Raw genomic sequence first — 14668 nt, 5'->3', positions numbered from 1 at the left:
CCTGATGCTGGTGGATTGCTTGAGCTTGGCAGTTTTGAACTATAGTATGGATAAAGTGAATTGATTGCCTATGATACCTCTGGCACCAATATGGTGAGCCCCCAAGAGCAGGGTGCCATCAGGTTGCCTAAGAGGGACCTAGGTGGGAAAAAGAACATGTCAAAGTTTCCTTGTAGTTCAGCAGTAGGTTCAGGTTCATGAGTAGGTGACAAATTTCCAATCTGGGCAAGATAGAGAGCCCTAGTCCCACATCTTACTCAATGGAAAAAAAAATATTGTTTTTCAGGCAAACTGGGCTAATTTTCATTCCTATTCCCATCCCATCTTCTATCTGTGTGGCTGGAATGGGGTCTGATTCTACTTTGGTTCCATCCATCAAAGTCCCTTCCTTCAAGGCCCAATTTAGACACTATCCCCTCCAAGAATACTTCCTTGACTTCCCTCTCCAACCTGAGTCAGATATTTTCCCCCTTTCCAGTTTAGCATAGCATTTTGCCAGTTTTCTTTTGTACACTTCCTCCTAGTATGAGTTATTTGTGTGTACATCTTTCCCCCCATTAGACTGTGAATAGCTTGAAAACAAAGAATCTGTCTTTGCATCCTCAGAGCCTCTGCTAGAGGTTCTTAAAGTTTCTTTTCAGCTGGGAGTCCCATCATCCTTTAAGTAATGAAGTCCTAGAGAGAAAGGAGGAGCTGGATATGTGCTCAGGTAGTAGGCCCTTCTCAGGAAAAATACCCTTTTTTCCATCAGCTATAGATAAACTAACTTCAGAGATGGGCTCAACCAAAAAGTAGCACAGGTAGGATCTTTAGTACCTAGAAAATGTGCTTACCTTTCATCCTCATTTCTTTAATTCAGATCATTCACACAAAATTTCATGTAATCAAAACAATCTGTTTTCTCTTTTGGAATTGCCTCCTGTTCCTTCTTTAGGTAAGAACTAGTCTCCTAGTCAAAGCTGTGAAAGATATCTGATCTGGTTTTCTTCTTAGTATGAAAAAAAGATGTAATCTTTAATGTTCCATGGGTATAACCATTTTTTAGTTTATTATGCCAAATAGGGTGATCTAAAAGGGGTGGTCAAAACCCAATGTCTGCCAAACTGCTTTTTAGTTTCCCAGCAGTTCTTACCAAATAGGGAGTTCTTCCCCAAGTAATTTATGCTCTCAGACTTATCAAACACTACACTTTTAAGCTTGCTTGTTTCTGACTCCTCTGTTCCATAATCCTCTTTTTCTGTTTTTTTTTTAACTAGTACTAAGTAGTTTTGATGAGGACTGCTTTGTAATACTATTCAAAACATGTGAGAGCTGTTTCCTCTTTATTCCTTTTTCCATTATTTCCCTTGAAATTCTAGCCCTTTTGTTCTTCCAAAGAATTTTGTTACCATTTTGTCTAGCTCTATAAAGATTCTGTTTGTAGTTTAATTAGCATAGCCCTGTAAGTTAATTTAGGTAGTAGTATCATTTTTATTATATTGGTGTGACTCATTCAAGAACAATGAATATTTCTCCAATTATTTAATTCATTATTTCCTTAAAGAACATTTTGTTATTGTAGCTATAAAAATCTTGAAAGTAATTCAGATCAATTCAACCAATATTTTAAGGCCTGAACAAGAGCTAGAGCATGTTTAGAGGGTCCAGACCTATGATTTCATCAAGGCTGGGAACTTCTGGTGTAAAAATTACCTCCTCTTATACAGATCATCAACTGTCTATAAACTTATTCCACTCAAATCCCTTTAGTGTAAAGAATAAATTAGAATTGCGGGTAGCTAGGTGGAACAGTGAGTAGAGTGCCGGCCCTAGAGTCAGAAGGACCTGAGTTCAGATCCAGCCTCAGACACTTAACAAGCATGCACACACACATACAAAAACCAAACCTAGCCGTGTGACCTTGGGCAAGTTACTTAACCCCAATTTCCCTCCAATAAAAAAAAAAGAAGAAGAATAAACTAGAATAATGGTAGGGGAAAGAAGGAGGAAGCAGGCAAGGAATTAAGGCAAAAATTGGAAGGGGCTTCGGTGGTGGGTGTAGTGGGAAGTAGATTAAATTATGTGAAAAAAACAATAGTTCTTCCAATGCCACAATCTGAGATTGCACACCCTGAAAGTTAAATTCCTTTCTCTCTAAGCCAGAGGCTCTCCATCTTTTCAAATATAAGGAACTTTTTTTTTTAATGTAAAAAACTCTCCGGTACCTTTTTATTAGAGCTAAATAAAGATTTAAAAACAAAAATGCCCCTTCAACAAAATGCATCTCCTCGGTTGGAAGTCATTAATCAGTATAAGATTTGCTGGTACCCCACTAAAGTTGCCTAGGTGTCTTGAGTATGGATGATCAAATTGGTTGTAGTTCTAGGTACTGAGGCCCTAGAAATTCCTCTCTCTATATCCCACTTTTCCATCCCCCTCCTTACTCATAACCCTGTACCTTCCCTTTTCCCGATTTTTCTGTTTAGGGCTTTAATTTATTTAAATAATATCTATATAATTTCTTCCCTTTAGATTGTGAACTCCTTGAGGGCTGGGACTGGCTTTTGCCTTTCTTTGTATGCCCAGTGCTTTAGTGTAGTGCCTGACATGATGTGTTTAATAAATGCTTATTGACCAAATGATTTTATAATTCTAAAGCCCTGACATACATCTCATTAAAAAAAAATGTTGTATAGGACTCTTCTATTTAAAGAGCTTTATGAAGATGGGTAGGAGATGGTTGGGGAAATAAGAGAGCTGCACACAAAGAGAAGTTGGCACCAGTTACATTTCCTTCAATTGAGTCAGAATTCCTTCTACACCAAGACCTCTGATGTGTTCAGTAACCCTGCCTGATGGAGCAGATCAGTAGCTCTCTCCCTAGGCAGGGACACAAATGTGTCCCTGCATGAGGAGGAGGAACACACAGGCATGTGATAGGCTTCATACAAAAGTATGGCGGCAAGACTCCCTTTTGGACAGAAAACAAAATGACACATTCATCCTGCCTAAGAAGTACTCTTAAGGAAGTGACATTAGCAGCAACCTGAATTTCTTGGTTCCTGAATTTCCCACGGCCAGAGTTGAGTACTTGGGAAGGAAAACGCCAAGCACTGGAGAAGCCAGCTATAGGCTATCTCAGAGGCAGAACAGAAACATTGTCAAGGCCGTGACACTCCTTATAGCACCTGTCTGGTTCTCCACCCGAGCCCTCTGGAGACCTTTAGTGTTCCTTCTAGCTCCAAGTCCAGTCTTGCTCCAATGTCCCGGGCTCCATGCTGATAAGATGGTATCTACATCTCAGCTAAATTTTTGCAGATCTGGAAGAGATGGAACAGAGTCATGGGACTCAGTTTCCTCACAATGAGGTTCCCTCTTTCCAAGTTGGGCACTGCCACTTTCTCTATTCCCAAACCTGTTCCCAAACCCATGGCAATATCACATTCCTCCCCTTCCCTTCTGTACCTTTTCTCCCATGCAGACCAGTATCCTTCACCCTTGGGGTCCCTCCCTGGCCCCTTCCCAAAAAGGTCTCCATCCCTATCTAAAAGAAACCAAAGTAACTTTTCAGGTGGATCAAAGGCCTTCTGTGTCCCACCTCCCCTCTCCTCCCCCCGCCCTCCCCATGATACTTACAACGCCAGACTGTGTTCTTGACCTTTCCAAATCCATTGTCAATGCCATTACCATCCACATAGAACATGAATCGGAGCTCAGGGGGGTAATCGCTTCGGGCTAGGCCAGACAGCAGGGGTATGGTGTGGCCCTCAGATCCAGGGGCCTCACTTAGTGCTTGTAACATTTGGTACTTGCACCATGGGTCCTGAAGGAAATGGGGGGTGATAAACAGTACACAGCAATGGCTGTTGCCCATTGCCTGGCACAGTTCAGACATGATAGCACCGCCTGGGGCTGCGTCCCGAAGGTGCAGGAAGCATCGAAGTCCATTGGGCTCACCCTCCAGATAGGAAACCAATTCCTGCACAGGTATCAGGTCTTGCTCACTGTGGCACATGCACACATCATAAGTTTTACTCCAACGAGAGCTGCTGCTGGTGCTCTCTGAGTTTGCTGGATTTGGGGTAGGGACCTTGGTGGACTCCTCAGTTTCAGGTAGAGAACTGCTTTGGGAGGGTAGCTCTGGGACATCCCTGGTGCTAGTGTCTGGACGCAAATGGCATTTCTTGGGCTTACGCAGGATCTGTCGGAACCAGCCTGAGAAAGTGAGAGAGAAGAGCAACAGAGAATGGTGATAATCTTGACAGTGAGGGAGGGATTATTTATATTGAAAAGACAGAACAAAGGGAAGGAAGAACTGGCACTGGTATAGTCCCAGTAAAGCTTAGATCATCACTGGGAAAGGAAAAAACAGGAATGAGACAAGGCAGCAGCAAATCTCCTGAGGCTTAGATAGATATAGCCCACTAGGACTTTTTTTTTCTTCCAGAAAACCAAGATGGGGCTCTTTCTAGGGCCAGAAGGGGTTGGAAGTGTTGGAATCTAGTGCTTCCCTGAGTTGGATGCTTTCTTCTCAGTGGGGAATGAGGATGGCTAGGCAAGCACTGAAATGGAAGCAGACAGGTCTCTGTGCCCTACGCATGCAATTGAGGGACGCTAGCTCAAGAAGGCCATCTAGAATCAAGGAAAATCTTAGAGAAGAAACTGGTTGGACAATACCTGAGCAACCTTTTTTCTTCTAGTTGGTATAAAGACTTTATTACAGAATTTAAACTTGAATGAGGTAGTCGTAAGGCTAGAGGTCATCTAATCCAAACCCCTTATTTTACAAATGGGGAAATGAGGCCCAAAAGGTCATACAGAAAATTATTTGCAAAGTCAGAAATAGAACAGATCTTTCTGTCTGCTGGTATGGAGTTTTAGACCAAGCTGGGTCATTGGCCTCTCACTTCCCAATTTCCCTGGGATTTCTGCCTAAGAGCCCTCCCTTCCCCTTCCTCCCCCCAGATATAAGAACTATATCTGGATAATAAGAAACTAGCCTATACCTAGCCCTTTCCTTGAAGTAGTTTAGTTCTACTCACCAGCCATCAAATCCAGGCCTCCTGATTCAGGAGAAAGGAAATGAAGGTGAGGTTGATATCACTTGACTTGGGCTGATCTGTGGGAGGCAGAACACCAGTGGGACAGGGGAAGCCTCAGTCCAGGTCAGGTGTCATGGAACAGTCATCCTGTGAGGGATATTCACAGATACCATCATGTCAAAATAGGACAGTCCTTACCCTCAGAGGGTGAGTGGTTTCCTAAAGGTCCCTGGATTCTGTTTCTTGATTTCTCCATAGGACTGGTTCACAATTACTAGAATTCATTTTTCATTAAACCTAGATCAGTGTAGCAAAGGCTGTGAGTTTTCAAGATCCGGGGGTTAACAAACTCAGCATGCCCTACTTGGTTATGATGGCCACTAGTCCTGGAACCACTGTAGTGAGGAAACCTGGACTATCTAAGGCCATTAAGTATGGATGCTGAAACAGATGGGTAGGTCAATCAACAGATATTTTTAAAGAGCTTATTATATGCTAGACACTGGGTATATAAAGACAAAAAAAAAAAAAAAGAAACAGCCCTTGTCTTCAAAAAGCTATGTATGTATACAAAATAAATACGAGGTAATTTTCAGGGGGAGGCACTAGTAGTTGGGGGGATGATCAGGAAAGGTCTCATGTAGGTTATTATACTTTGAAAGGGATAAATGATTCTAAGAGATGTAAGGAGAAAGTTCCTTTATTTAAAAAAGCTAGAAAGATTCAGTTCACTAAATATTTATTAATTACCTACTAGGAAACTGGGTTCGTTGGTCTTGGGGAGCTTGTATTCCACTGATAGGATATAAAATGCCCAAACTTGGGACGGCTAGGTGGCACAGTGAATAGAGCACTGACCCTGGAGTCAGGAGGACCTGAGTTCAAATCCGACCTCAGACACTTGACACACTAGCTGTGTGACTTTGGGCAAGTCACTTAACCCCAACTGCCCTCCAAAAAGCAAAAATAAATAATAAAATAAAATGCACAAACTAAACAAATACAAAATATATACAATATAATGCAAAGTCATTTCAAGAGGCAGAGAACAGATAAGGGGCATCTTACCTTCATGTGGCTTTTCCTGTGCAGACACATGTGGAGGTTGACATGAGACAGGTAGAGAGCCCTAGAGGGAGACAGTGAGACGGGAACACAGTGACACACAAAAAGGGAGAGACTCGGCGGCTGCTTGCTTTTGTTTTTTTTTTTTTACACAATGTAAGAATGACATCTTTCTCAAGTCGGAAATCAGATTGCACGTTTTTTTAGGTGCAAGAGTGATTGAAGGGAGAGGGGATGAGGAAGAAGGTGGAATGGGGAAAAGGAGCCTGCGTGAATGGGACAGGACACCAAAGCAGAGACACGCAGAGGGCGGACAGACGGGGCGGAGGGGTGAGGGGCAGAAAGGTCCTTTCTGGACAAAAGCACAGCCGGAATTCAGGCTTTCCGTTTCAGATTCAGCGCTGCTGTACTGTACTCCTTCCCGGGAACACCTCCAGTCCCGTTCTGCTTTGCCCAGATGAGTTTGAAAGGCTTTCTTTCCAGCAATCTTCCTTGTCTCCCCATCTTAGAAGTCTGCAGGCTGCCTAGACTAGTCCTTCCTTAGGAGATATCATGGTGTCCCCTGCCCACAACCCACCACTTCTCTTCCCCCACCCCAAGGACTCACCAGGGAGGGGAAGAGGTAGGAGGGCACCCGCTTAGACTCAAGGCTGCGGTAGTTTCTCTAGCTCCGCCTTTGACTCAGAAAGGAAGTGAGTGGTCAGAGGAGGGTGGTTTCAGGCAGAAGTAGTTCCAGACGGAAGTAAAGGAACCTGTGGCCCCCTGAATCTTTTTCCCTTCGAGGCTAAAAACATCAACATGTATTTTAAAAATTTCCAACTGAAATTCAGAATTTCTTTCAATTATTTATTTTCCAATTTTTGACATTTTTAAAGTTTTGAATTCCAAATTCTATCTCTCCCTCCCCCTTCCCTGAGATGATAAGCAATTGATTTTAGATTAGTCATTTTGTACCAGAGGATCCGATTAAAAGAAAAAAAATGAAAGAAAGTGAAAAATAGCATGCTTCAGTCTGTATTCAAACAATATCAATTCTTTCTCTGGAGGTGGATAGCATGCTTCATCATTAATCCTTTGGGACTGGCTTGGATCATTGCATTGCTGAGAATAGCTAAATTATTCACAGTTCTTCATCAAACAATATTGCTGTTACTGTGTACAATGTTCTCCTGGTTCTGTTAACTTCACTATGCATCAGTTTATGTAAGTCTTCCTGGGTTTTTCTGAAAACATCCTGCTTGTCATTTCTTATAGCACAGTAATATTGTGTTACAATCACATGCCACAGCTTGTTTATCCATTCCCCAATTGATGGCCATCCCTTTGATTTCCAATTCTAAGTCACCACAAAAAGAGCTGCTATAAATATTTTTTGTACAAATAGAATCTTTTCTCTTTTTGTGTGTGTGATGTATTTAGAGTATAGACCTAGCAGTGGTTATTGCTGGATCAAAGGGTGTGCACAGTTTAATAGTCCTTTGGGCATAGTTCCAAATTGCTTTCCAGAAAGGTCCTCAACCTCTTAAGCCTCCATTCTGTAGACTGGGAGTGGGGAGAGGGGGGGAGAGGACAGTTAACAACAAGTCTGAGATGTTTAGCAAAATAAAAGGGTGTTGGAGCTCAGGTGACCCATCCCTCTCAGCTAAGCTTAGGTATCTTCATGTAACATTTTTTTCTGTCTGGCTTGGAATTGAACCATGGCTCCCTCTCCCATTTCAAGCTCACCTGCCCTACTCTTCCATCTTTCTCCTGTCTGTATCTCAGTAGATCCAATCAGGTAAAAGCCCTCATTCCCTCCTCCTAGATTCTCATCCTCACCTCTCCCCATGTCCTCTTCTACTCATGATTCGCCCCCCTCACTTATTATAAACTGTCCCAAATACTTGACTTTTTCATTAATTACTTCTAACACCTTTTAGCACTAACTGGAACCTGGCTGTTTCTTGAGTATACTATGTCCTGGGCAATCCCCTTCTAAAAAGGCTGAATCTTCTCCCCTCCAACTTTCAGGATGTCAGTGGGCATGGCATACCTTCACCTCTCCTCCTCCTACTTCTAGACCTTCTGCAACAATTACCCAACAACCTGTCATCCTTTGAAGTTCATGCCATCTGGTTAAACTACCCCTTCCCCATTCTTGTTGAATTCATCTACTAACCTCCAGGAAATCCCCCTTCCGTTTTTTCGACCCCTATCTTACAATTTTCTTTTTCCATCCCCAATCCTTCTGTCCTTGGGGACTTTACATGGTTCCTCAATTTCTTTAACTCCAATGATCTCCATCACAGAATTTCAGCCACCCCCCAACCATGGCCACCTTGTAACGATTATCATCAGTGTATATTACTATACCCTGTAAGTGTCAGGTAGAGCTGCAATTCCAAGACCAGTCTCCAATAGCCATTATATTATGTACCTCAAGTCCTACTTACTCTATCAGTCCCTCCTCCCTGCTGTGGAATCTATGACCTCCCTACTCAGCCTGCAGGGATCCTGTGGTCAGGCATTTCAGGGATGCTCTTCCCACCACCTTAGAATACTTTGACTTTCCATCACCTCTACCTAGTTTATCCCTTTAGTAAGGCCTACTCTTTGCTTTAATCATTTCCCCTCGGGAGGTGCCTAGTTCTGATAGAGAAAGTAGTACAGTCTTGTTTATTTCATCCATTCTAAGTTTATACTCTATAAACTCAGTTGGATCTTTTAGTTGTTTTTTTTTTTTTAATCACCTTCCTCATTCTCTACACAGGCTGTTCCAGACCTCTGTCCTCCAATCCACCAAACCTTGCCTCCACACTCCAAATTTTCAGCCAAAGACTGTGCTTCCTACTTTACAGAGAAGATTGACATCACTTAATGATGAGTGTCCTCAACAACCCTACTCCACCTTAAAATAACTGTATTGTAACCTCTTTACTATGTCTTCCCTCCTCTCTCATTTGAAGAGATGAATCCGCTCCCTATTAAGGCTAACCTGTGCTGTTACTTTCATCTCTTCTTCATCTTCCAGTACCTCATTCTATTCATCATTCCTTTTATTGTTAATTTCCAATCTTTCCTACTCTGTTCCCCTCTGCCTATATAGCCATACAGCTCTCCCCTAGCTAAAACAAACAAAATCCCTCCCTTTTGCTCTGTTTCTTTCTCCTCAAGCAACAGTCTCCTCTTTTTCACTCTTTTCATCACAACATTTCTGGCATGAGAAATCTACTTTAGTTGTCTTGATTCCTACATCACTCCCCCCTCATTCCTCAACCTGTTGTAACATGGCTTCCTTCTATTGAAACTTCCCTCCAAGGTGACCTACATGAACCTGAATTCAAGAGAAAATAGCCAACACAGCAAAATAGAGGTGTTTCATTGGGGCAAGTGAGGTGCAGCTTGAGGTGCCCCACAGCAAATAGTGGGGTACCCAAAGAGGGAGCTGGGAGCAGGATTTATACAAGTTCTGAGGCCAAGCTGAAGGTGTAAAAAGTTTAAGTAGAGGGATTGGCCAGGTTGCAGGCGGGAGAGGTTAGGCACATCTCTCAATCTCTTACCCTAGACTGTTTTGCATAACAAGCAAAAGCTGGAAGAGAAAGCTCGGGAATCTCAAGAGGGTAGGATTTGGGAGATTTAGAAAATAACCAGTGGTGGGGAGTGGCCAAGTCTGATCAGCTCCAGGCAATTCATTGGCCAGGGGAGGGAGTCTAGGTCAGCTTCAGTCCTAGGCTGTATTAGATACCTCAATCTCTTAATTGTCAAATTGTCAAAAATGCCAAAGGCATTGTCTCAGTCTTCATCCTCCCTGCTGCTTGGACTATGGTGATTCTTCTCTTCTTGATACTTCCTTGGTTTTTGTGATGACACCACTCTTTCAGTTCTCCACTTATCTCCCTAACTGCTCCCTTTCTGTCCTCTCTTTTTTCTTTCCCCTGCGGTACAGGAAAGAACACTGGGTTTAGAGTTAGAAGAGGGGTGCAAATCTTGGCTTTGTCACTTAGCTCTGTGACTTTAAACAAGTCATTCAGCCCCTTAAAGGTTTCAATTTCCTAATTTGTAAAATGAGGTAGTTGGACGCCTAAGGTCCTTTTGATTTTTTTTTTTTTTAAAGCAATTGGGGTTAAGTAACTTGCTCAAGGTTACAGGGCCAGTTATTTCTGGGTGTGGTGCTAAGTATCTGAGCCCAGATTCGATCCCAGGTCATCCTGACTCTGGAGCTGGTACTCTTACTCGCTGTGCTACCTGGCTGCACCTAAATCTTATGATTTCTTAACATTGACACTATCAGGGTCCTCTCCTTGTCCCTCTTTTCCTCTGTTTTCCTTGGGGGCCTTTTCTACTCCTTCAGTTTCAAATATAAGCTCTTTGCTGATGACTTCCAAACACATCTGTAACTTTCACCTGAAATCCAGACTGGCATTTCCAGAAGTTTACACACCATCTCAAACTGAACTTATTTCTCCCCTATTTCTGTGACCTCCCTATTTCACTATCCAGTCATTCTAACTGTAAGGTCCATTTTGATCCCTCCTTGATCCTTGCCCTTCCACATATCCAGTAGTGAACTTTCAAAATCTCTCTTCCACCAATACCCTTCTTACTATTTCTGCTGTGATCTCTCAAGTTATGGCACTTATTTCACTGTGGACTGAACTCTTGCAGTGTCCACCTAGTAAACCCACCTTTCTCAAGTACCTTCCCTCTTCCAATCTGTTGTCTACACCTGCCAGCAGATTCTTCTTCACATACAGCTCAGATCCCATCACAAACCTTAATGGATCCCCATTGTCTCTTTAGCTTAGTCTCCAAAGCCCTTCAAGATCCTATTCCAACCTTTCTAGCTTTTTGGAAGCTCTTCTTCATTGAACTGATCATTTTCTAAACATGACCTGCACTTCCATCACCATTATTTGCTCAATCCTGCATTCCTCCACACCTACCCACTGAAATCCCATTTAACCTTTGAGCATTGTCTCTGCCTTCTCTGTGAAGTCTTCCTTGATTCCCTTTGCTGGCATTATCATAATTCCCTATCCTGAAGCCTTTTATTTATAATTATCATGCATTTGTCATGTCCTCATTTGTGTAAGGCTTATTGGTATACATGTTTCATTTTCCCCATACTAGATTGTGGGGTCGACAGGAATTTTATATTATTTGACTCTTTATCACCCTCAGTACCTAGCACAAATTAGATGCTTAATGTATGCTTTCTCAGTGAACTCCAGTGTTCATTAGTGAGGGCAGAGCAGGGGCTATCTCTGCTATTGAGTAAACCCTCAGGGACACTTGCCAAGGTAGAGGGGAATGCGAAGCTAAGCACAGTAGGGGCTGGGAGCAAACTAAGGGCAGGGACAGGTGGGGATGGAGCTGTTGGTGGGGCATAACTATGTTGTCCTAATTCCATATTCTTTGGCCTGGAAACCCATACTTGAACCCAACTTCCAAGTTTACTCTCATTCATATGGAGGGAGAAAGATATTCCACTCAGTTGAAATACTGTGTGTAAGGATCAGGAAAAGAGGTAATTCAGTGGATTCCCTACCCATTTTTGTTATGTAGTCTCAATGGGGTCCTTTCTACCACTTATCCATCCTTTTATTCTTCCTTGACTCTCTATCCCATTCTGTCTCTTCCAAACCTTCTCTCTATTGCCCCACTTCTCTACTTCCTACCTCTTAGCAGAGACCTTCACTGAAAAAACCAAGGCCTCTTCTCAACACTACATTATAAGTCATCTCAACATTATCCCCGACCTTTTCCTCCTTTGCTCCATTCTCAGGGGAAGCAGTGCCCTTGATTCCATCCCCCCCTTGGAGACTACACATTAGATGAGCACTTCTCTCTAACTGTCCCTTGGCTCCTTGTCCGTTGCTCACCAATGTAGAGATCTCTCATCCTTGAAAAGCCTTCGCTTAATTTTGCCATCCTTGATTTCGGATCCATACTCCTAGGAAATGAGCCATATATGCTCTTTGCTCCACTTTCTCTCATCCCACTTCTCTTCTTAACTCCTTACAGTCTGGCTTCTGACCTCCTCATTTGACTGAAACTGCTCTCCAAGTTCACAGTGATTTATTGTTTGCCAAATCCAGTGGCCTTCTTTTAGTTCTTATTCTTGACCTTTTTTGTGGCATTAAAAAATTTTTTTTTCCAGTTAATGAAAATCTACCTTCTCTTTCTTCTCCTTCTCCCATCCTGTTGAAGGAAGAAAAAAACACCATGTAATAAATATGCATAGTCAAGCAAAATGAATTTTTGTATTGCCACGTCCTAAAAATATATGCCTCAGTCTGCACTCTGTGTCCACTACCTTTTTGGTAGCATGTTTCGTCATAAGTACTCTGGGTTTGTTGATGAGAATTCTTAAGTCTTTCAATGTAATTTGCCTTCACAACCGTGTTGTTAACTATATAAATCGTTTGGTTAGTTCTGTTCGCTTAACTTCATTTCTACAACATTTGGCATTGTTGACTACCACCTTCACCTAGACATTCTCTTCCAAGAATTTTTTTGTGTATGTGTAACATTGTTCTCTCCTGGTTCTCCTTTCTGGCAACTTCTTTTCAGTTTCTTTGCTAAAGGGTCACCTCTTCCTCTGAGAAAGGAGCAAAGGAGGAAAGAGTCAGGGATGATGTTGAAGTGATTTGCAATTCAGAAGAACAAGGGATTATCACCCTGGTTCTACCCCCATGTTTGTGGATGCACCTTGGATATGTCCCTCTTCTATTGGGTTCTCTTTTATGTAACTTGAGATCAAGTTCATCTATCACATCCATGTAGATTTGTTCAGATTTATACTTGCATTAACACTGTGCCCCATCTCCACCCCCACCCCCCAGTCCCACAACTTGCTTTCTCCCTAAACACTCCCTCTTTCTACTGTAACTTCCCAATTTCTTTGAGGGCATTTTCAGTAACCTGGATTGGAAACTGTAAGAATCCTCCTAATTCTTCCTTTTCTCCTATGTTCACTCAATTGATGATTCTTGTCAATTCTAGTTCCATGATAAATCTGATCCTGATTCGTTCATACAGCCTAGTTCAGACCCTAATCACCTGGCCCAGGCTATTGCAACTGTCTCCTAGTTGGGATCCCAATCCCTCTCCAATCTACCCTCCACACAGCTTCCAAATTAATATTCCTAAAGTACAGGCATGACCACATCATTACTCTGCTCCAGAAGCTCCAATGACTCCCTTTATCCTAGCAGCTCCAGGATAAAACACAAAGGTCTCTGTTGGGCAGTTAAGGCCCTTTGTAATTGTTTCAGTTTACATTACCAGGCATGTTATCATATTTTCCTTCACGTGCAACATAGCCCATGCAAAATGTCCAGTTTTCTGTTTCCCATGCATGCCATTTGATCTTTTTATCTCACACACACACACACACACACACACACACACACACACACACATATCTTTTTATCTATCTTTGCCCAGGCTGCCCCCATGCCTGGATGTTCTCCTCCCTCTCTAGTCTCATAGAATCCCTGACTTCCTTCAAAGTTCATATGCAATTGTGAGCTCCCTTCCCCACGATCCCAGGAGTTCTTTAGTATAGAGTTTGTATTTAAAATTTTATATAAATTATTATATATAAAATTTTATATTTTATATTTAAAAATTTATGTGTTGTCTGCTCCAGATAAATCCCTGGATAACAGGGGCTGGGCTTTTGTTTTTGGGGTTTTTTTTGCATTCCTAGGACCTAGTATAATGCTTGGTATATAATTTATTACTCAGTTGTTTTAGACATGGTTTACTCTATAACTCCATTTGGGGTTTTCTTGGCAAAGATACTAGAGTGGTTTGCCATTTCCTTCTCCAGGTCATTTTATGGATGAGGGAACTAAGGCAAACAGAGTAAAGTGACTACCCCAGGGTCACACAGCTAGGAAGTATCTGAGGCCAGATCTGAACTCCTGAAGATGTCTTCCTGACTCCAGGCCCCACGCTCTATCCATTTCACCACCTAGCTGCCTTTTGATAAGTAATAAGCACTTAAATATTTGTTGAATGAAAATTATGGCTTTCCTGGAATCCTGACCTTTTTGTTTGTAAAGGTTTTCTTTACAGCTGTGCTATAGTAGGTATAATGAGTGATGAAGAGACTGAGGTTCAGAGAAGTTATGTAATTTGCCCAGAGGTAGCTGGTGGCACATTGAATGGAGTGCTGGGCCTGGAGCCAGGAAAACCTGAGTTCAAAACCAGTCTGGGACACACATTTGTGTTGTGACTCTGGGCTAGATACTTTTAATCTTTCTGCTTCAGTTTCCTCAACTGTGAACTGGATAATAATAATAATAATAGCATCTACCTGACAAATATTTATAAAGTGCTTAGTACAGTGTACAAAGTACATACCATATAAATGCTTTATTCCTTTCCTTTCTCCTCCCAATATCATACAACTCATGTCAGAGCCAGGCGCTTTCCATTATACACTGCCTTTCAGGTGATGAAACATCTCAAAAGATTAAGTGACATAACTATTAAAAAGCAGAGCTTTGAATCCAGGTCCTGATTTCAGATTCAGTTCCTTTTCCATACACCACAATGCCACCCTCTGAGACTCCTGGAGCAACCTCTGAAGC

General features: G+C 42.2%; 1 protein-coding gene across 2 annotated transcripts; it reads right to left on the bottom strand.

Annotated features, from left to right (window-relative positions):
• Positions 1 to 1446: 1446 nt before the first annotated feature.
• On the bottom strand, positions 1447 to 12142 carry TIRAP (TIR domain containing adaptor protein). Of its 2 annotated transcripts, XM_069079866.1 has the most exons (7): positions 11948 to 12142; positions 6694 to 6870; positions 6090 to 6150; positions 5022 to 5168; positions 3616 to 4194; positions 3445 to 3523; positions 1447 to 3299 (listed from the first exon to the last, which is right to left on the bottom strand). In XM_069079866.1, exons 4-7 carry the CDS (start codon positions 5026 to 5028, stop codon positions 3284 to 3286), a joined length of 681 nt encoding a protein of 226 aa, XP_068935967.1. In that variant the 5' UTR covers positions 5029 to 5168; positions 6090 to 6150; positions 6694 to 6870; positions 11948 to 12142; the 3' UTR covers positions 1447 to 3283. The 2 variants fall into 2 exon arrangements, with proteins under 2 accessions (XP_068935967.1, XP_068935968.1); XM_069079867.1 differs by lacking the exon at positions 3445 to 3523.
• Between the last annotated feature and the right edge of the window lie 2526 nt (positions 12143 to 14668).

The sequence above is a fragment of the Petaurus breviceps genome, unplaced genomic scaffold (genome assembly GCF_028583685.1).
Source record: "Petaurus breviceps papuanus isolate PSGF00001 unplaced genomic scaffold, PetGlider_PUasm1.0 91133, whole genome shotgun sequence".
NCBI classification, from domain to species: domain Eukaryota; kingdom Metazoa; phylum Chordata; class Mammalia; order Diprotodontia; family Petauridae; genus Petaurus; species Petaurus breviceps.
This window is presented reverse-complemented; position numbering and strand designations above follow the sequence as displayed.

Excerpts from the sequence above, each read along its gene's own strand:
- TIRAP (XM_069079866.1), bottom strand. Across the intron at positions 3,524-3,615 it reads CAAGAACACAGTCTGGCGTT|ATAGGGATGGAGACCTTTTT; the intron begins GTAAGTATCATG and ends GGTTTCTTTTAG.